The sequence below is a fragment of the Mus caroli genome, chromosome 11, assembly GCF_900094665.2.
Source record: "Mus caroli chromosome 11, CAROLI_EIJ_v1.1, whole genome shotgun sequence".
Taxonomy (NCBI): domain Eukaryota; kingdom Metazoa; phylum Chordata; class Mammalia; order Rodentia; family Muridae; genus Mus; species Mus caroli.
In genome coordinates this window covers 109,621,134-109,643,391 of record NC_034580.1, presented here as the reverse complement: position 1 = coordinate 109,643,391, position 22,258 = coordinate 109,621,134, and the positions used below count along the sequence as shown (strand labels likewise).

General features: G+C 49.8%; 1 protein-coding gene across 1 annotated transcript in view; it reads left to right on the top strand.

Annotated features, from left to right (window-relative positions):
* The window catches only part of Sdk2 (sidekick cell adhesion molecule 2), a 281,294-nt gene extending 259,849 nt beyond the window's left edge, over nucleotides 1-21,445 (top strand). Inside the window, exons 41-45 of the mRNA XM_021175806.1 lie at nucleotides 2,377-2,541; nucleotides 3,607-3,747; nucleotides 4,039-4,177; nucleotides 5,969-6,095; nucleotides 16,693-21,445. Coding sequence (XP_021031465.1) covers nucleotides 2,377-2,541; nucleotides 3,607-3,747; nucleotides 4,039-4,177; nucleotides 5,969-6,095; nucleotides 16,693-17,046 — 926 coding nt within the window. The 3' untranslated portion in view covers nucleotides 17,047-21,445. The remainder of the gene's footprint in view (nucleotides 1-2,376; nucleotides 2,542-3,606; nucleotides 3,748-4,038; nucleotides 4,178-5,968; nucleotides 6,096-16,692) is intronic.
* The last annotated feature ends 813 nt before the right edge of the window (nucleotides 21,446-22,258 follow it).

The following is a 22,258-nucleotide window of genomic DNA, read 5'->3' as shown; positions in this document are numbered from 1 at the left end:
AGCCACATTGTTACAATAATCGCATGAGGATCTGAGCCCCACTACATCCCAAGGAATGAAGTGCCGAGCTAAGCATTGACCTGCGTGATAATACTATGAGAAACGCAGGGGAAAGTCAGAGCTCCTAGATTTAACACACGCCACGAAGGTGTCTGAGCTAAGTGCTGGTGTATAAGGATATAAAGACGAGTCACACATGATCCTTAAGGATTGCACAGCCTCGAAGTAGGGAGAGGAGCCGGGAGATTAAACAAAAAGATAATTGGGTAACTGGATGTGCTGGCACAAGGAAAGAGGAGGAGGCAGGGAGTTGTGAGTGCCAGATGAGCTTGGGCCACAAAGTGAGACCCTGTCTCAAAAAATTTTAAATTAGAGGGTTGGAGGGATGGCTCAGCAGTTAAGGACACTCACTGACTGCTTTTCTAGAGGACTAGGGTTCAAATCCCAGCACCCACCATGGCAGCTCACAACTGTCTGTAACTCCAGATCTAACTCTGACATGCATGTGGGTGGCAGCTCACAACTGTCTATAACTCCAGATCTAACTATGACATACATGTGGGTGGCAGCTCACAACTGTCTGTAACTCCAGATCTAACTCTGACATACATGTGGGTGGCAGCTCACAACTGTCTGTAACTTCAAGATCTGACATCGTCTCACATAGACATATATGCAGGCATAACACCAGTTCACATAAAATAAAGGTAATTTTAAAAAATTAAAATAACGTAGGTAATAATCAAGTAGATATTCAAAAATACTGACAATGAGGCAGGAAAGATCACTCTCTGGGTAAATTGCTTGCTACCCAAGCATGAGGTCCCGAGTTTGCATGCCCAGCATCCATATAAGAGCTGAGGAGAAAATCTGTGACCCCAGTACCAGGAGGTAGAGGCAAGCAGGGATCCCCATGGTCTATGCCCAGCCAGTCTAGCTGATTGCTGAGCTCAAGATTTGATGACAGACCCTCACTGTCTCAAAAGAATGAGGTGAAGAGAAATGAAGGAGGAGCAAAGGAGACCCAGACATGACCATGCACACACACCACACACACACACACACACACACACACACACATGCATAATGCATACTACCAGCCATGGCTCAGGACCCAGGGCCTTCTGGGAGAATCTCTGAACAGACAGACCTCATACAGGCTTCGGTAAACTTGCAGGGTCTATGATGCAGAGAGGCAGGCTGCCCTTGACCTGGCTTGCAGCACACTTGGACTTGGTCCAAAATGTTTTTTCAAATGATGCTAGGGCAGTGGTGGCTACTTATGTCCCAGATTCCCCTGCTGGATCCGAGGGAAAGTGTGGTAAGAGCAACACATTCCTTCAATCCGGGAGAGAGTGTTCTGGAACTGGGAAGCCAGCCCTGGTACAGGAGAGCAGCTCAGAAGTTCACGGAAGAATGAGGTCCCTGAGGGTGAGGCTGGGGCCGCTGCGGCAGGGAGAGCTGGGAGATCAAGACAATTCTATAATACATATCCTGTTATATATGTATATTATATATATAGAATATAATATAGAATAAGAATATAATTGCATATATAATATCTATGCAAATATACTAAATATATTTTGGATAGACACATATAAATTTTCTTATGTGATATACCATATATGCATAGCCTAAAAATTAATTTTATACACTATTTTAGTATTTTGTACATGAAGTAAAGTTTAAGCGTGTGTAGTCTTTCTGCTTGAGATGTTATAGGTCTCAAAATGTTTCTTTTTGGGAGCATTTTAGATTTTACTTTTTTTTTTTTAAAGATTTATTTTATTATATGTAAGTACACTGTAGCTGTCTTCAGACACTCCAGAAGAGGGCGCCAGATCTCGTTACGGATGGTTGTGAGCCACCATGTGGTTGCTGGGATTTGAACTCTGGACCTTCTGAAGAGCAGCCGGGTGCTCTTACCCACTGAGCCATCTCACCAGCCCCTAGATTTTACTTTTTTATTCTTTTAAGTCTCACTGTATATCCCAGGCTGGCCTCAAAGTTGATATCCTCTTTCCTTGACCTCTGGAGTGCTAAGATCACAGGCATGTCGATATGAAAGTTTAGTTTCTCTGATTAGGATGTTCAGCCTGTACTGGTTTGGTTGTTAAAGAATTTATTGCATGGTACATTTTTTAAAATGTTTTACAGATGTTTTAATTTTAAAGAAAAGATTTTAGAGGCACACTCTCTCAGAAAGTATCTGTCTCTAAGACCTCCACAAGGCCGTCCTAAGAGCCAGGCTCAGGCATGCACTGGGCCACTGATTAGATGGGACCCGTTACTCAGGGGGTTGCAGCTAGAACCAGATCAGCTGGGATCTGAGGCTCCTCCACCTCACAGTGCCTCCTCTCTCTGCTCCTGCAGATGAGGGGCTCTGGGACATTCTCATCAAGGATATCCCCAAGGAGGTGACTTCTTACACCTTCAGCATGGACATCCTGAAGCCAGGCGTAAGCTACGACTTCCGGGTCATCGCAGTCAACGACTATGGCTTTGGCACTCCCAGCAGCCCCTCCCAGTCTGTGCCAGGTACCAGCCTATAGGGTGACAGGTCAGAGAGTCCATGGAAGAGCTGGTGACATGCTGGGGGAAGGGAACGGGAAGAAGGCAGACACTGGGCAGCAGAAGGGTCAAGGTGGTCATAGAAATGCACCGTCCCTCAACTTCTCTAACCGAGAGCTCTGAGCCCCAGGCCTAATGCAGTTCACAGCCTCAGGGGAAGTTGCTAGCCAGGCCATAAACTATGGCTCCACATAAGCCACCTCACCCCACTCCCAACAGACCAGCACCCAGGTGGGCCATGGGCTAACACTGGTGGCCTCTAAGACCCCACTGGCAGCACCCCAGGTGGGCCGTGTTCACTGCCCCACCCTCCCCCTCTCTTTCATTCCTCCTATCCAGCTCAGGGTTCACATGTGGCACTAGGCCTACACCTATGGCCCTGCCCAGTTACTGACCACTTTAAATATAGAGGCAGAAAATCGGCTCTCTGCTTGGGCATTAGCAACCTAGCTCCTTTTCCACCCATATACTGCTCCTGTGCCCAGATGGATAACACCAAATTATGAAATACAAAGAGCCTGAGATGAAAATAAACTTCCTTAGCTTCCTACCATCCGTAAATAAACAAACATATAAATAAATAACAATAACAACAAAAACATTCACTATAACTTTGAGGAAAGTTCTCTCGGGCTTACTAAAGTCCAGAGAAACATCTTTCCACACACAAATTAGAATCTGTCTATCAAAGTCTTTTTTTTTCCCCCCCAAAGGCAAGAGAGCAAAAACAAAAAAGCAGCTAACACACTGTTACTCTCCCTTCTTGATCCCCTGGCAGACATCACTCATCGATCGCAGCACTCTCTAATAAACCCAGGGAATTCTCAGTCAACTAGACCATAACACTCTTCTTAAAATGGTCCCCCAGGCAAACCTTTGCCAGCAGATCAAAGCAGAAACTTTTAGAGTGCACAGACCCCCACCTACTGGTAACGCCCATGAGCAGGTGGTGGGACCCCAGATGGACCAGGAAGGCTTGTGGGCAGGAGAGTACCTAAGCATCCAGGTCCTGACACTATACTGCTGTTGCAGCCCAGAAAGCCAGCCCCTTTTATGAGGAATGGTGGTTCTTAGTGGTCATTGCCCTTGTGGGCCTCATCTTCATCCTTCTCCTGGTCTTCGTACTCATCATCCGAGGTCAGAGCAAGAAGTACTCCAAGAAGACAGATGCAGGTGAGTGACCCTGCGTCCTCCCAATGGCAGGCTTGACTCCTGAAGGTCTTCTTTATATTGGGGGCTGGGAAGGTCCATTTCCTAGCAATGTACCATCTCAGGCAAGGCAGCCAGGAATTCCTCCACACAACCCTGGGCTCTAATCTGGGTCTTGATACTAACAAGCAAGAAAAAGGAGCATCCCAGCTAAGTGGGAGAATGTACCTGGGAAGGAATGGCTGGCTATGTGGTCTGATGGGTACCAATTCTCCCCACCACCCCCACCCCCACCCCACATCTCTTTGCCCTCAGGAGGGAATACCAAGTCGGGAGCGCTCGGCCACGGGGAGATGCTAAGCTTGGATGAAAGCAGTTTCCCTGCTCTGGAGCTCAACAACCGTCGGCTGTCCGTAAAGAACTCCTTCTGCAGGAAGAACGGCTTGTACACCAGGTACTACGCCTACATGTGTGACAGAAGACAGAGACTTGAGGGCCACACAGCAGCGTCCAGCAGGGATGGCCGGGAAGGAGCATGGAACAAGCCATGCCCACGTGGCCTTCCCCTTCCCTGGGAAATAGCATCCATGCTTCAGGGCTGGCAATGGTCAGCAGAAGGTCACGTGGGACCCCAGCGAGATACTTAGGGGCTTCTGTTAGTCCCACCAGACTCAGTCACAGCTTAGAGAATGTTAGAAACTCCATGAGGAGGTGGATACTAAGAGTCTCTGCCAATAGCTGCAGAGTGCAGAAACACATAGTCGTGAAAACCAACCTACAGTAGTTTGCACTAGTAACCAGACTTACGGACAGACGGCCATGCACCCCATCTCGGACCCAGATGAGGCACCTCGGTGCAGGGTGCCAGAGACTAGCCCATTGTGTGTGCCTTTCTTAGCAAGGGGAGAATAAGCACCTCCTTTCCTGGGCTTGGCTTACTTTGGTTGGAGTCAAGTCAAGATCCTGCCACCATCTTTCAGCCTCTGGAAGCAGTTAGCATGGAAGGACCTCCGGCTCAGCCGCCAGAGAGCTTGCCTGTCATGGTTGAGGCCTAACACTGTGAAAACTGGGTGTAGTGGCGCACACCTGTAATCCTGGTGGGTTCTTGGGAGGCAGAACTGTGAGGATCAGTACGGAACGATCAGCCCAGAATTCCATAGCGTTTGAGGCCAGCCTGCACCAAATGGGGTCCTTTCCCAAAAGCCTAAAGCAATGAAAAAAGATAGCGGCCATTTTGGTGGGACCCAACTCCCATTCCTGACTTCTTTCTGACTCCAGTCTCTTCTGGATAATCTTCCCTGAAGCCACCAAGCTGTCCATTCTTTTCTTTTTTCCCTCCAATTTTTTATTAAGTATTTACTTCGTTGCTATCCTGAAAGTCCCCTATACTCTCCCCACCCCCCAGCCAAGGCTGTCCATTCTTGAGGGCCAAGGATGATTCTGGGGTCTACCTGGTCCTCCTCTGATGGGGCTGGGCAGCTTAATGTTCCCAAAAGTTCAAGGGAGGTTGAGGCTACAGCCAAAGGGACTCCGGTCTCCAGCCTCAGCGTATTGACATTCACAGTTAGGTGGAGGCAGCAGGCTGGGGGTGGGGGAGCAACCTCTTTGAGCGAATTCACAAAGCCTCTCTCTGTCTCCTCTTGCAAGGGTAAGCCATGTGTACTTCTCCAAGGGGGTGGAGGGGAAGGCAGAGGGCGGAGCACCCAGGCTCTCATCCCTTGCCAATCCAGGCTTCCAAAGAAAGAAGCGTTTGAAGCTGTGGTTAAACTCACCCAAGCCTGGCATGGCTGCCACAACCCCGCTGAGCAGGCTCCTGGGCCTGCCACAGGGGAACAAGGGGGCATTTCACCCCTGGCCCCACCTCCCCTTGTCCCCCTCCCCCTCCTACTCATAGGACACACACATAGAGGCCTGCATGTTCTATGCCCCCATGGGAATGAGAAAAATCTTGTTTTCACCAAATCAGATTCAGGCTGAACTGGTCTCAGTAATGTCTGTGCATACATGTATGTGCCCAGGCACATAGACACACATTCCATTTGCCCTATATGTTCAAAGACTTCAGTGTGGTATTCTGTTTTCTCTACTCCTCCTTTAAGTCCCCCCACCCACCCACCCACTTCTCTAAGACCCAGGCTGACACAGTGTGGTCACAAGGAGGAACCCAGGGTGGAGGGGGCAGTGGCCTGCGTTCCTCCAGACCTCTCTGAGGCTACCTCTCAGCCTCATTCCCTTCTCTCCCTAGGTCCCCTCCCAGGCCCAGTCCAGGTAGCCTACATTATTCTGATGAAGATGTCACCAAGTATAATGACCTCATCCCAGCCGAGAGCAGCAGCCTGACTGAGAAGCCCTCGGAGATCTCTGACTCCCAGGTGAGGGGCGCAAGGGGCACAAGGGCACAAGCCTAGACAGGTGGTGGCTGCTACCAAATGTGGGTAAAGGGGTGAGCAGCATCCTACCACACAGCCAGCACATTCCTCCTACTACTACTCCTCTTCCTCCTCCTCTTCCTCCTCCTCCTCCTCCTCCTCCTTCTATCCCTCCTCCCTCTTCCACTCTCCCTCCTCCCTTCTTTCCTTCCTTGACTTTGGAGACCAAAGGGGAGGGAGAAGCTATCCAGAAGTCATTCATGAGTCAGTCACCACCACCTCCAAGCCCTGCGCAGAGTTTCCCCCAGAGCGAATGGGGTCTGGGTCACAGGAATCACGTGAGAGCCTGGACCCCTACAGTTACCAGAGCCCCACCGTTGCCCAGGTTCTCGGTAACCCGGACTTATGGAGGAGCCTTGGAGCTGAAGAGTGACTAAAAGAGGAGCTAGGGATGCGGCTCAGTGGATAAGCACAGGGCAGCCCCGGGGTTCAGTCCCAGCAGCTCAGTGGATGAGTCCTTACCTAGCATGTGGGGATCCCCGGGGTTCAATCCCCAGCGGTATTTACACCAGCCACACCCATAATCCCAGCACTGGGGAGATGGAGCAGGAAATAGAAGACCATCCTGGAGTTCACTCAAGGGCAACAGACTGGGATTCCGGCTCCCCTGTTTCAGGGCCAGATGCTATACTGCCTGCCCATAGAGTTGGGTCTGGGCTTTGTTTCTACCCTATCCCCAAAGCCTTGCTCCTAGTAGCCTTTCTAGAAAAGACTTCTGCTCTGTCCAATAAGCCATCTAAGAGACCTAACCATGCATCACTCCTCTGAGTCATGTTTTACCAATAACTTGTGGAGTTTCTTTTTAAAAAAAAAAAAGGAGAAGAAAATAATCAAGTCCCCCTTTCAAGACTTGTAAAGGCAATACATGCTCTAGGCACTACAGTTATTCCCATCCCGCTCACCACTCCTACCCACTTCACACCCTTCCAACCCCCACACGGCTTTGTACATATATTCGGATGATAGACCTATCTCTCCAGAGGGCTGTGGTGGGGGATGTGTTCATGTGAAAGATAGCACTTGGCTGTGTGATATGATGCCTGAGACCTACATCGAGTTCACTCTGTCTCTTCTGACTGCGAAGGTCTTTAGTAGCCCTTCAGACACACACACACACACACACACACACTGTCTCTTCTGACTGGGAAGGTCTTTTGTAGCCCTTCACACACACACACACACACTGTCTCTTCTGACTGGGAAGGNACACACACACACACTGTCTCTTCTGACTGGGAAGGTCTTTTGTAGCCCTTCACACACACACACACACACTGTCTCTTCTGACTGGGAAGGTCTTTAGTAGCCCTTCACACATACACACACACACACACACTGTCTCTTCTGACTGGGAAGGTCTTTAGTAGCCCTTCAGACACACACACACACACACACACACACTGTCTCTTCTGACTGGGAAGGTCTTTAGTAGCCCTTCACACACACACACACACACACACACACACACACACACACACACAAACACAAAGGCAGGCAGCATGGTACACTGAACAGGATGAAGTGAAGCCATGGGATACCTGATTCCTCACAGGCTCCAGAGAAGGCACAGAATGGGAATCGGGTCTTTGAGCTGTCAATAGTGTTATTGGCAACCAAACACTTGGCTGGAGGCCCACCACAGAGAACCCAGATTCCAGGTTCACTAGGACCCTTGCATCTCAGAGATGGGAGTGTGGGATGAGCAGGCCCCTACTCCCAGTAGGAAACTTGCATTCTATACTGTCAATAATATGTGTGCCTAGCTGTTGGTAAGTAGCCACATCCCAGAGCTCTTAAGTGTCACCAGAGGGACCCCAGGCAGTCAGCTTTACCACTCTGTAATTAATTACCAGGAACACAGGACCCTAATTCTAGCTGGCTTTCTTCTGCACTTCTACACTTGACAACCATGGGAACTGTGTTTCTACATCAGCCTCTGGCTTAGGACAGCTCCAGCAGAATAATGGGGAAGAGCTTTCTCTAACTTCTCTCAAATCTTCCTGTCTCTCTCTCCCTCCCTATCTCTCTCCCTATCTTTCTCTGGCCCTGGGAATGGGACACAAAGTCCCCTACTTGCTAGATGAAAACTTTACCCCTGAACTATATCATTGGCCTCTGGCCTATTTCCTGAGCCTGTTCTCAGAACACGGAGGTGATGGAGATAGGACTCTGGCACGCCCCCAGGAGCTCCTTGGGGTCTGCAGGGTTACATGTGGAGGTAGAACAGCTAACCTTGTCCCTCAGACATCCCTGCCAGAGCTCTCTGGATTATCAATCAGGGTCTGGAGTGTGACCCTAATGGCTGTCCTAGGCAGATGACAAATGCAGGTCCCTGGGGACTGGCAACCCTTCCCCCTCGTCATCCCCTCCCCCAGGCCCCCTGTGCATGAGTGTGCAGCCTGGTTTATATTCCAAGTCAGGCCACCCAAATCTTGTTCTCCAAACTGATACAAGTCTGTCCAGCCTCTATCCTGTGAGATAGTCATAAACAAAATGTCAATTTGACTTAAAAGTAAACATATATGATAAGATGCAGTGTGAGAAAGGCCCCAGAGGGCTGTGGGTGAAGGGCTAGAGGCAGAGGCTGGCTTCTCCCAAGGACCCAGGGCCATGCCTCAAGAGTTGCTAGAGACAGTCCCCAACACAGGAAAGACACACCCGAAGAAATTTGTCTGTGGCTTGTTTGGTGAAATGTCTAAAAATGCAGCCTGGCTCCATCCCAACTCATTTTCAAAATAACAGCACAAGTTTAGTAGGGGAAAAATATGTATATTTGGCACTCAACTGCATCTCAATGGGAAAGAAACACTAAGCCCACAGCTGATGTCTTCCAATCTTAATATCCAGTTCTTAGCAGGATTGTGCTTGGCCAGCTTAAAGCTCATTTAGAAAAAAGAAAAAAAAATCAAGTCTATGTGAAAACATTTAAAGAAAATGTGTGGGACCAGTCACATCTATGTATTAAGGATATGGAGCATTTACTAGGAGTCAGGATGGGCCCTAAGAATTGTGGGTACATGACACTCTAAATCCCTGGAAGGTGCTGATGACATTAAGATTACTTCTAGGTTAAAACAATAAGAAACCGTGGTGGTGGTATGGGGGGAAGGGCAGTCACACACACCTCAAAAAGTCCAGACCTGCCAGGCGTGGTGGCACACGCCTTTAATCCCAGCACTTGGGAGGCAGAGGCAGGCGAATTTCTGAGTTCGAGGCCAGCCTGGTCTACAGGGTGAGTTCCAGGACAGCCAGGAGCTATACAGAGAAACCCTGTCTCAAGAAACCAAAAAAGAAAAAAAAAAAAAGTCCAGACCCCCCCCCCAACTCCCTGTTATACCTTTCCTATCCTTTATGTGGGTCAGGCACATTGAAGAAATGACTGTTGACTTCCTGTCTCCATGGAACTTATTCTTTGATTCACTGGTTCCTTTCTTGGGGTACACATTCAACAGCCATTGGACCACACCACTGAATGGTACCAGATAATAGGTTTTCTCCACCAACAAAATAAGCCAATTCAAGCTGAATCAAAAGTATAGAAGCGGGTTTATTGGAGGCAGCTCTTGGGGGAGGTGGGGGCGGTTCACTGATCTCAAAGAGAATGGGGCCAGGGAAGTCACATGCAGAGAGGAAGACAGAGAAGTTGGGACAGGCAGAGATCGAAAGAGATCACGCAGACAGAGACAGTGGTGGGTGATGGGACCCTGCAACAGACGCCTAGAACACCTGGTGGGGGGGGATGACGTAATCAGCCACCGGCCTCTGATAGCAGGCCAGTAGCACTGCCTGTATATTATCAGGGTTAGAGTTAGGGGTAGGGTTATGGGTCCCAGGTTTGAATAACACCAGACACATCAATGGTAGTAGCTGAAGCAGTAAGCAAAAGATGCTTTGTGACATCCTATTATGGTCTGTCGGAGAGGGCCACCTGTGCATAAATAACCACACATCTCGGTTCTCAGATATCACGGAACCATAACGACTAACTGTAGGAAGAAAGGGGTATCCTAACTTCGTCCTATTTCCTGCCGTTTGAGGAAGTTGAGGCACTGAAAAGACCTGGGGGAAAGGTCACTACTCAAAGGCATGTGACAGAGGGATAGGGGGGGGGAGGGGTGTTCCTAGAAGATGCGGGTACTCATTTGGTGTGTGCCGGTCCGAGTCAGGTACACTGTCCCCTTCCCCTAAGGCCTCTGTCTGTTGAATGTTTCTCATCTTTTTGTCCGTTTTGTTTCTTGTCCATCAGGTTGGGCCATCCCTGGAACAGGCTCAGCTAAGGCCCTGTCTGTCTCTCCTCTCCTTAGCCCAAAGAGAAAGATACCACAGGACAGAGAACTTGGTCAATATCTTATCTATGCCAAACCTTATACTTTATGCATCTCATTTAGAGCCTAACAGCCCTGCCTTGGTAACGAGTTGATGTCCCATAAGGCACTGGGGGATTCGGATACTCAGAAATGGCCAACATTAAGTAAGCTCTTGGTTACAGAGCTCAGAAGAGCAGGTGACTGGGACTCCATCTGTCCTGATGACACTGAGGACAACATCCATTCCCAAACCTCCCTCGGGAACCTCCCTCAAGGCCCTTGACCACAGACATCCTAGACAGACATATGGGTTGCATAGGCTGACATCTCTCAAGTTGTTTTCACACGGGGAGCCCAAAGTTCTGAAAATGAGCCCTCACAGGAAAATCAGTGGAGTCCTCTGAAGATGCTCTGGGGCCCCTTAGCATGTCAGCAACCTCTCCAACCCTGAAGAAGGTAGCCACACTGCCCCAAAAGTTAGCTTATCCAAGGAACAGGGACAGAGCACTATGTCCAGAGTGTGGTCAGACAGGACCGATCCCCTGGAACCCCAGATGAGGGAGGGGGGTCTCATAGTCTCTGAAGTCCTCAAAATAAGAACAGACACACACACACATACGCACACTCAAACACACAAACACGGGTACAATACACATCACATACACACACACACACACACATTACCTGCCTGGTCCCATACCTCAAACCTGCCCCTTATGCCCTGAGCTCTCGTCATCAGGAACCTTTACCAGCTGAGTCTGGTACAAGAGAGGAGCAAAGGAGCAAAGGGCTTTTTCTCCCCTTTGAGATTTCAGCTTTTTTCTTTACAATTGGCCCTCCTTCTGGGTCCCTTCCCCACTCCTGTACCCCAGCCTGGCGTCTGCCCTCCCTCCCGCTCCTGCGACCGAGTAATTGCTGATTGAGTGGCTTTGAGGAGCTGTTAAGAGGCCAGGGAACTGAAGCAGTCGCTTGACGGCCTGGCAGGATGGTCCCTGAAAGCCCCCTTTGTGCTTGCCCGCTCCCGGGACACCGCATTCAGTTACTGAGAGAGGGTTGAAAGCTACAATCGGAGCCCCTGGCTCCCCTCGCACTCTTTCTTCTCACCCCACCCCCACCCTGAAAAGAAACAGATGTTCAGGGAGGTGGAGGCGGGAACTGCCCTGTTAGTCTGAGGGAAAGACACCCACCTTCCTCCTTGACCCCAGGGAGCTGGAGGAGGGACTAGCTAACATTTCAGACCCCACCTCAGCACCCCCAACCCCCACTTCCAGCCTTCCCATCTGTCAGGGCTGTCTTCCCAGAGGGCCAGGCATTCAGTGGGCGCTCACGAGATAGCAGCTGCTGGTCTGAGGTAGTATAGATAAACCGGCTTTGAGATTTGGGCCTGAAAGAGCCAGAGTGGACCCAGCTCATCCCCCCCAAATCAGACCCCACCCACTGTTGCCTAGCAAGGGAGGCTGTCCCTCCCATTCCAGTGACGTCACTGAGGCACTGTCCAATCCCTGGCCCCTTGTGATCTCTCCCACTGAAACTTTGTCCCCGCCCCAGCCTTTCTCCCCAAATAATACCATTTATTCTACTCCTGCCTGCTTTGGCTCCTCTTCGCCTAATAGGTCACAAGCTACCATTTTGCAGACCGGTCCACCAAGGCCGAAAGCCTGCCAGTATTGGTTACAAACATGCTTTACTAGCAAGGGCCATGGCACCAACTCTGACCCCAGAGGCTCAGCAATTGTAGAAGTGGCCCACCTTGATCTGGGGCTCCTCCCAAATGTGGAAGCCTAGGGCTAGCGAAAATTCTAGATGCCTTGGAGACACTGGCAAGCTCTTCAAGACAGGAAGCTAGTAGAATGCTCTAACCTGGTTCTCTACACCTCCAGACCCTACCAGAAGAGAGACACGCCACCCTACCCCCACACCCATCACTGCCACAACCACCACTATGGCCCCCAGCCTCTGGCCTCAGGGTATTAGCCTGGCCTCAACATATGGATCCTTCTTGTTATATGTCTTTTGTTCTGGGAAGACAGATGGGTGCACACACACACACACACACACACACACACACAAATGGCTCTCACATTGTGCTGCCCTGAACCCAAAGCTAATTGACTGGCAGGGCTGTCCATTGTGGGCCTACCCTCCTGGGAAAGATGGGTACTTGGAGGCTGCAAGGGGGAGAAGCTGAGACTGCAGAAAGATGGAGAGCAAGGGTGGGATCAAAGGAAGGGAAGGAAGTTAGCCAATGGCTGGGGAGTGTTTGCCTCCCTGGGAGTCAGGGAGGGACTCTCACTCTCTTCCAGGAACCCTGGAGTAAGTGCAAGTGTAGACATCAGAGAATCAGGCAGATCTGAGCTAAATCCCCACCAGACCTGCATCCCAGCAAACCCTCTGTCTCTGCATTCAGCATCAGCACACAAAGTACTCATGCCCATGCGGCATAAGTACTAACATAGCATCAGCACTCAGTCAGTACCTAGTACCAGTACCTGCACACCAGTAGTACTCACTGGGCATTAGTGCTCTCTTTCTTTTTTTCTTTTTTTGTTGTTATTTTTGGTTTTTGTTTGTTTTTTAAATTTTATTTTTATTATTATATCTAAGTACACTGTAGCTGTCTTCAGACATACCAGAAGGAGGCGTCAGATCTCATTACAGATGGTCATGAGTCACCATGTGGTTGCTGGGATTTGAACTCAGGACCTTCAGAAGAGCAGTCAGTGCTCTTAACTGCTGAGCCATCTCTCCAGCCCCAGTGTTCTCTTTCACATAACATCAGTACTCACACAGAATAAGTACTTACATGGTACTGGTACCCATGCAATGTTAGTGCTCACACAAGCCCCTTAGTATTCACAGAATCAGTGCTGAGTCACATAGTGTGAGCACTCATTCACCGCAGTACCCATGAAGCATTAGTATTTTCATAACAACAATACGCAGCAGGAGTACTCCCACAACATCAGTACTTACTTTGCAACAGTACCCATGATGCAGCAGTATTCCCACATCAGTGTTCACTTAGCGTTAGTGTCCATGATGCAGCAGTAGAACTCCCACAACATCAGTACTCACATAGCAACAGTACCCATGATGCAGCAGGAGTACTCCCACAACATCAGTACTCACTTAGCAACAGTACCCATGATGCAGCAGTAGTACCCACACAACATCCGTACTCAAAGCACTAGTACCCATGGTGCAGCAGAAATACTCCCACAACATCAGTACTCACAATAGCAACAGTACTCATGATGCAGCAGTAGTACTCCCACATCAGTATTCACTTAACACCAGTACCCATGCAGCATCAGTATTCCCAAGGTATGAGTATCCTGGCAACATGCACACTGAGACAGCCTTAGCATCCACATAGTGAATTCACAACCTCAGCACAGAGGTGTGAAATTCAGAACTAATTACAGAAATGCCAAGTCAGCAGCTCCTGCCTCCGCAGGAGTGCCTGCCTGAGAAGCCAGCATAGCTGTGCCTCTCCTGAGGGTCTAGAAGCCACAGAGGGCTTTGTCCCTAGAACATATTGTGCATTCCATCTTCCGTGGCCAGGGAACAAAGTCACCTCCAGTTGCTCCCGATGTCAAATGGGACACAGTGGATCATCCCAAACTCACTGGTGTTGGCCTAGATGGATTTTGTTGCCAGCACTCCCCTTGACAAACATGTCTTCCTTAGGTTCATATAAATGGTGAATTGGCCAGCTAGGGACACTGGTGGGCAGGGACGAGGAAGGCAAGACATAGCTGGATAGCAGCCAGGCAAGCCTTGGTAGCAACCTCTGGGCTATATGTCACCAAGTGTGCCTTTCTCCATCCAAGCTGGTCTGTTCCCCAGAGTCTCCATCTGTTGTTGTCTTACTCCTTCTCAAAACATGGCTGGAAGCTTGGGGTGGGGGAGGAGAGCGGTAATTTTAGCTCCACAATTCAGACTTTACAGTTCAGATCGACTTGTCTCAGCTCCACAATTCAGAGTTTACAGTTCAGATCAACTTGTCTCCTGCCGAAGCAGCATGTGCCTAGAACCACAGAATGTCTTAACAGAGTTAAGAATAACTGAATATTTCACATTCCTGGGGGCTGGACGGCCTCCAAAGTCATCATAGGAGAATTTGGATCTTTTGTTAGCATTTAAAAAAAAAGAGTTTCATGTGTGTATGTGATTCTGTGATTCATGTACATATGCACATAGGAGCCCAGAAAAGCCTAAAGAGGGTACCAGAGTCCTTGGAGCTGGAATTACAGACTGTGGTAAATTGCACAGCGTGGGGGTTGAGATTCGAACTCAGGTTCTTAGGAAGAGTGGGAGATGTTTTCCACCGCTGAGACATTTTTGGTGACACTATTTTTTTTTTTTCAAGACAGGGTTTCTCTGCGTAGCCCTGGCTGTCCTGGAACTCACTCTGTAGACCAGGCTGACCTCAAACTCAGAAATTCACCTGCCTCTGCCTCCCAAGTGCTGGGATTAAAGGCGTGTACCACCAGGCCAGACCTATGACACTATTTTTATGATGGTTTCCTAGATGGCTTACTTTTATCCTGAATCATATATGATTTTTCACTGCCCAAGGCTTCCCAAGTCTTTTATCTAGCTCAAACGTTATCCCTTGTCACAGAGTACAGACCCAGGTTAGAATGTGTTTAGGGGGCTAGAGAGATGGCTCAGTGGTTAAGAGTCCTTGTTCTTGCTGAGGTCCTGGCTTGATTCCCAAGACCCACAGGGTGGCTCACAACTGTCCATAACTCCAATTTCTGGGGTCCACTGCCCTCTTTTGATCTCTAGAGACCAGGCACACACACGGCACACAGCCAAACATACAAGCAAAACATCGACACATTAAATAAATCTAAAAAAAAACAACTTTTTTTTTAGATAGCATCTTGTCATGGGTGGTCAAGGATCAGAGATGCAAACCGTCCTTAAATCAATGTGCTAAGTCAAGGACATCACATACAGATGGGCACGGCATCTTTCATTGCAAGGACTCGGGCGACCAAAGCATGAGAATTGCCACATATAGAGAGCAGCCTGGACTATATAATATGTTACAGGCCATCGTAGGCTGAAGAATGAGTTCTTGTCTCAAAAGCCAACAAACAAAAAGAAGATGCTAGACAGAAAGTATATAATGTGTACCCCTTTGTGTGGAGAATTGGAACAGGCTGTTCCTGAGGACAGAAAATCGATGTGTGGGTTTATCAGGGTGGGGTTGGGGGGGCTTAATAGGTTCAGGGTTGTACTTTGAATTGACCAAAGTATTTGGAGCCGGGTAGACCTGATAGCTCCCAGGGTCACACACAGACTGGACAGTGCTGGATTGCTCACTTTAAAATGGTTGGCTTTAACGTTGAGTGAATTTTATTTCAACTGGGAAGAGAAAAGGTTAGGATTCGAGTGTGCAGTCATATGGGTCTGAAATCCTACCTGTCACGAGGCTAAGCAGGAAGAATTGCAAAATGAAGTCCAGCATAGTGAGTTCAAGGCCAGCCTAGGGAAACCCTGTCTCAAAATGGAAACAACAACAACAACTGGAAAGTGGGTTACAGGGTAGCTCAGTAGTAGGACCACTTGCCTGGCACGATTGAAGCCGTAGTACCACAGAGAGACAAAGATGCCTTCATGCTCTGACAACACATTGGCCGTCACTGTCACCTCATACTGGCTCTCCCGGAAGAAAAAGGAAAGGGCGTGTGAAGGGACACTGTTGTGTTTGTAAAAAAGATAAAGAAGGAAAGAATATGTTTGGTGGAGGTATAATCAGGTGTGGGGGAAGGGGCTGCCTCCATGGGCCCATGCTGAGGTCCCCTTGAGGGACCGGCCACACGAAGGTATAGTATAGAATAGAATATTTATTCAGGGTGTGAGGAGGGGAGTTGAGAGGTTAGTAGAGACAGAGAAAGGGAGAGGGGGGTTGGGATAGAGGCCGGCCATGAGCACTTGGGGGGGAGGGTAAGGGAATGGGAGAGAGGGGGAAGGGGCAAGAGGAAGGAGCTGGAGCAAGAAGGCAAGAGCAAGAGAGAGCAGAGGGGGCGAGCAGCCCCTTTTATAGTGAGTCAGGCACACCTGGCCGTTGCCAGGTAACCGTGGGGCGGAGCTTAGACAAAATGCTAACAGTGTTGAGATCAATACCCTCACTTGAAAGAGGCAGAGCAGAGAATGGAGCCAGAATGTTCTGTGCCTTTGAGCCCTGACCTCACTAATACCCCATTCTCTCCTCCTAGGGGAGTGACAGTGAGTACGAAGTGGACACGAACACCCAGAAAGCCCACTCCTTTGTCAACCATTACATCAGTGACCCCACATACTACAACTCTTGGCGGCGCCAACAGAAAGGCATCTCTCGGGCCCAGGCCTACAGCTACACAGAGAGTGATTCCGGCGAACCTGACCACGTCACTGTCCCCAACAGTAACAGCACCCAGCAAGGCAGCCTCTTCCGGCCCAAGGCCAGCCGGACTCCAACGCCCCAAAACCCCCCGAATCCCCCGAGTCAGCAGAGCACCCTCTACCGTCCCCCCAGCAGCCTCGCCCCTGGCTCTCGGGCTCCCATAGCTGGGTTCTCATCCTTTGTTTGACATCAAAAGAGGAGAAAGAATGGGGAGAAAAAAGAGACACCAAAATCTTCCTTTGCCACTTCCCAAAACGCCTGCCAGAAAACACGCAAGAAAACCCCACCAAGACATCGACTCAACTTTTCACCTCCCAAGTTTATTTTTCCAGAGATTCCAGGGCCAGCAAAGCCGGGTTGGAGGACGGGCGGAGGGAGAAGAAACCCACAGGCGGACTTGGATACACGTGACCTGCAATGGCTTCACATCCTTGGGGTCCACTTTGCAGTGTGGAGGGCTGGAGACCAGATAGTCTTCACTTCTACGGAGGATAGAGGGGCTTGGGGCACTGGAGAGAGTGAGCCATAAGGCAGGTGGGGCTGAGGGATCTGAAAGCTTCTAGAGATGCAGATGGCTTCACCCCTCACACTTGTGCTAGATCTCTGGGCTTGGTATCTTTACCCCTCTGCAAAAAGGATGGGTGTGCTCAGAGGCGAAGCCTGCCTGCTGTCTCTGGCTCTTCGTGGCCTTGTCATCCCCCTGCCCTGCCTCGGCATCCCCCAAGGGCTCATGGCCCTCGTTACAACTTCTTCACCAAGCATTTGGCTTATTTTGGAAGAAAAAGAAAAATCAAATGGTAAGAATCAATCCACTTAGCAACTTCCTTGTTCCTACAAAACAATTTTTTTTTTTAATTGTAAATTCAAGGAAGAGGGCCTAAGGGTTGGGAGAGAAAGAATCCCTCCACAGCCACATAACTGAGCCTCCTGTTGCTTGGATTCACTTCCCAGAATGCTGATAAGGAAAGGTAACATCTGGGGAGTGGAGACCCAAGGTGTTGGCTCCACACTAAGGGATGCTTCAGGGAGATGTCCTGCAGGAAGTCAGAGACGCAAGGATAAAACCTTGGCTATTCCTTCTGATCCACCAGCCCAACCCTAAGAGAAAGGAAACAAAGGGTTGGGGGCAGTGCCTAGGATAGGAAACAGCCCACCCAGCCTGGCAGGAGGAAGGTTCTATGTTCAGATTATCGCTTTCCTATGAATGTACACCTTCCTGCTAGCCCATGCAGCTGCCCCATGAACTCGGAGGAAAAAGGGTCCAGGGGCTCCTCTTAAGAGGATACCCTGGAACTCTTGCCCAACAACTTTCTCACTTTAAGACCTGTGTAGCCCCGCCCTCTGTCTCTACCACAACATACAGGGGCCCAGAGGGGCGGTCCAGTCCCTGGTCCTGAGGCTTTATAAAGAATCAAAGGTTATAAGGTTGTGGGTCCCGTGTCTGCTCTACCACAGGGCATGACCGCTTGGGGAAGCAGAACGCAGGGAGATTGCACTCATCCCACGCCATCGTCGCAGGGCCGGTGCTGGGATGCAGGGAAGTCCCGGGACACCACTAGGGGGGAGGGGGAGGGGAAGTGCAATCTGAGGAGTGGGGCAGCCAGTCTCTGGGGCTTCTAGCCTTAGTTCATCTGAGGACCATGCTACCTTTCACGGTCCACTTCCCCACAAAAGGTCACTTCAACTCCCCCTAATATCTCCCAGGCGGGGTTCAGTGAAGGCAGAGCTGGGAAGGACCAAAGAAGGGTCAGCCAGGAAGCCTTGTCAAACTGCACACAGCAATTGAGATGCATGGTCAGCCCAGCCAGGAGAGGCGGGTCAGATAGCATCAAGGGACAAGAATAGCTGATGGGAGGGAAAGCTGTTCCTCCCAGGAAAGTTCTGTAAAAAAAACCACGGGGGGCCTGAGCTTCTCATCAGCCTTCCAGGCCTTCCAACTCAAGGATTTGGGGAGGTGGTTTTCTGATGTCCTGGGTTGACTTGGGCCCTTGGGGACAGGAATCAGCCTAAAGCTCGCCCTGCTGCTGGAAATGCTTGGCTGCCTCCTTCATAGGCTTCACTGGGGCATGTCCAATTCAATAAAGGGTCAGACTTGCGGGGAGTCAGCAGAGCAGTTACTGCTGGCCTTGTTGAGAGGCCCTAGTGGAGAGCCTGTAGCCATTCTCAGCAGTCTCTAGTCCCTGCTAATTCTCACTGGGCAGAGAAGCCAGGGTCAAAGCCTGAGTTAAGAACATACTTAAGCAGGGCGTGGTGGCACACACCTTTAATCCCAGTACTGGGGAGGCAGAGGCAAGCGAATTTCTGAGTTTGAGGTCAGCCTGGTCTACAAAGTGAGTTCCCGGACAGCCAGGGGCTACACAGAGAAACCCTGTCTCGAAAAAAAAAAAAAAAAAAGCACATACTTGAGTATTATGTGGTCTCTCCTCCCTACACACCTGACCCCTGGGATATTGAGAGAGATGCGGGAAGCCAGGTCAGCAGGCAGGTGACCCAACTGCTGGGTGTGAACAGTTTGCTTTTCACAGTGACTTCTCTTAGGCAGATGCTGCAAAGGCTCTTAAGCCAGGAAGCACAGCCTTGTCCCCAAAGGACAACAAATTGGCAGAGACCTTGCCCCTCCAGGGACGCAGGTTTCCCAGGGCTACCTTGAACTTTGTCAGTCGCCTGGACCCCAGCCCCCGCAGCATCTGACATCTCCAAAGCCGCACATCCGCAGAGGCAGCGGCTGCATGAGTTCACACTGCCACGCTCACTGTCCGTCCCTTGTGTCTTTTTAAAACAACTCTCATCTTTTTTTTTTTTTTCCTCCTGTCTTCGGAGGCTTTAACCATTTAAGGATGTTGTGAGTTTACATTAGGGAATTATCAGCCCAGCCTCGCCCAGCCCAGCCCAGTCCAGTGAGGGAGCTTTAAAGAGGAAGTGGGAATGTGTTTTTAAAAAAATCATTTGTGTGTGTGTGTGTGTGTGTGTGTGTGTGTGTGTGTGTGTGTGGTGTTGCACAGGAGGCCAATTTTCCTTTGCCTTTAACAAATCACCTTGTGCACTGAGATCCCCCTCCGTCCTCCATGTGTTCACTGGAACCCTTGCTGGCATCCTTGTGCACAAACTTGGGCTTACATATAAGCATATAAAGATATGCACAGAGCATACATCTATGTGTGCTAACATAGGGGCTCTTGACATGCCCTCTGACGGCCCCTTGGCTGTCTCTCATCCTCATGAGGCACGGACAGCCTGGGTCACTTGCACTTGGGGTATCGGTGAGACCTATTACCCGAGCAGCTGAGCACATTACAAGCTACAACTCGGAGAAGAGCCTAGGGTGAGAGCCTCTGTTTTGGCACTGCCTGCCAGGGGTGGGGGGGTGGGGTGGGGGAATTATTACCTACACAGCCACAGCCACAGCTGGACACCCAGTAGGTTTCCAGCTGTGGAACTCTAGGTTGTTCAATGAGATCTTTTGGCCTATGTTTACATTTCTGCTGGGTACTGGAGAATTCCAAGAACTCCACCCAGATACCCCACCATATTCTAAGGGTATGGCAGGCGGGCACCGACCCTGGGTAAGGGGAAGCTTTCATTTTCCTGAGCCTATGAGGCCAGGGCTGTTGTCTTGTGACTATGGGGAACAAGTTCACAGAAGGACACGCCTAGCCCTCTTGCTGTTGCCTCTCTGTGCCCTGAGGAAATCTGCCCTGTATTCAGGAGCCCACACTTAGCAGGCTGGCATGGCTCTCTCCTCTCCTGGCAGCGCCTGCCTCCTGCATTCTTGCAGGCTCTGCGCCTAGATTGCCAAGACTAACCAAATAGCTGCTCTGGATTCCAGGAGCATCTTCCTCCAGAGAGCAACAGGGAGTTTACAACCCCCGAGCTGCTGCCTCTCCTATCCCCTCTCCACCACAAACCTGACACTGCCCAGGAATCAGAGGGAACAAGGACACAGCTGGGCTGCCTTGCCAGCCCTTGCTTTTCGAGGCCTTCTGTCATTGCTGTCCATGACTGCCCTGGACAGCATTTCTAAAGGTGCCAGAACCTCACATTAGACTGCCCCAGGCAGGGGTTCCCCTCGCCTTCTCGAGTGGCACACAGTGAAGGTGCCACCATATGCGTGCAGCCAGCCAGCTGGACCATCAATGGGGGAAAGAGGGGACCCACAGACAGCCACCACCAGCTCCTGAGTGCCTCTGTGATCCCATACAGGGACACCCACCCTAACCAACACCTTGAGCACAGGTGCCCCTCCACCCCCTTGGGACAACCCCCACCTTTCTGTTTCCATAAAAAGACAAATCCAAAGCATTTAAGTGTGTTCCTTCCTCCACCCATATAGACTCCCAAAACAAAACTCGGTACAAATCTTTATTTTTTTGATTTAAAAGCTATAATGAAAAATTATAGGGAGAGTATTCATTATGGCAGGTGTCTATCTGTAAGAAAAATAAATATATCTATATGTCATATAGCTTGTTAGCAAGTTTATTTTTTAAATGAAAGGTAAGAAAGAAATTGATTTGAAATATATACCGCCAGAAGTCCTATGTCCTGTCAAACTGTCAGTATTTTATAAATAAACTTTTTTTTTTTTGGAGTTCTGAAGCGGCAGTCATTCTTTTCCTTGGTGCAAATTCCTCAAATGTGCGTTTCTATCTCTAGCCCTGTGGGGATTGTGCAGAGCTAGTCCAGAGCTGGGCTCATCTGCAGTCTTAGCTCATCAGCACGTGGTATCTATACCTTTAGAGTGGCACATAGTGAAGGTACCACCGTGTGTGTGTGCAGCCAACCAGCTGGACCATCAACGGGGGAAAGAGGGGACCGAAAAAGTCCTGCTTGAGGCTGAGCAGAGCTCCAAGGTAGAACTTCAGCCCGACATGCAGAGGCTCTGAGTTCAATCCTTAGCAGCAAAAGAAGAAAAAGAAAGAATGAGTTATTTTAAGTTTGGGGGATCAGAGCCCCTCAGATGTCTGATACAACTGTTAATGGTCAATACTGATGGTAGCATGGGAGTGGGACAGGGGCCTCAGTGGTTTAGAGCACCCCAGTTCAGTTCCCAGCACCCACATCATAGGGCTGCCCACAGCTGCCTGTAATTCCAGTTCTAGGGGACCCAATTCCCTTTTCCCTCCACAGTTGCCCATGTACACACACACACATGCGCACACACACACACACATACATGCACACACACGCATACACACACACATGCACATGCACGCACACACAGGCACATGCACACACGCACACACACACTCACACATGCACACACTCACACACTCACAAATGCACTCGCGCACACACAACAAACACTAAATAATGAAATTTAAAATAAACATGTATAATAATGAAGACAGTAAGAGGTGACACATTGATACCACACTCTACGGGGCCAGACGGTCACTTGA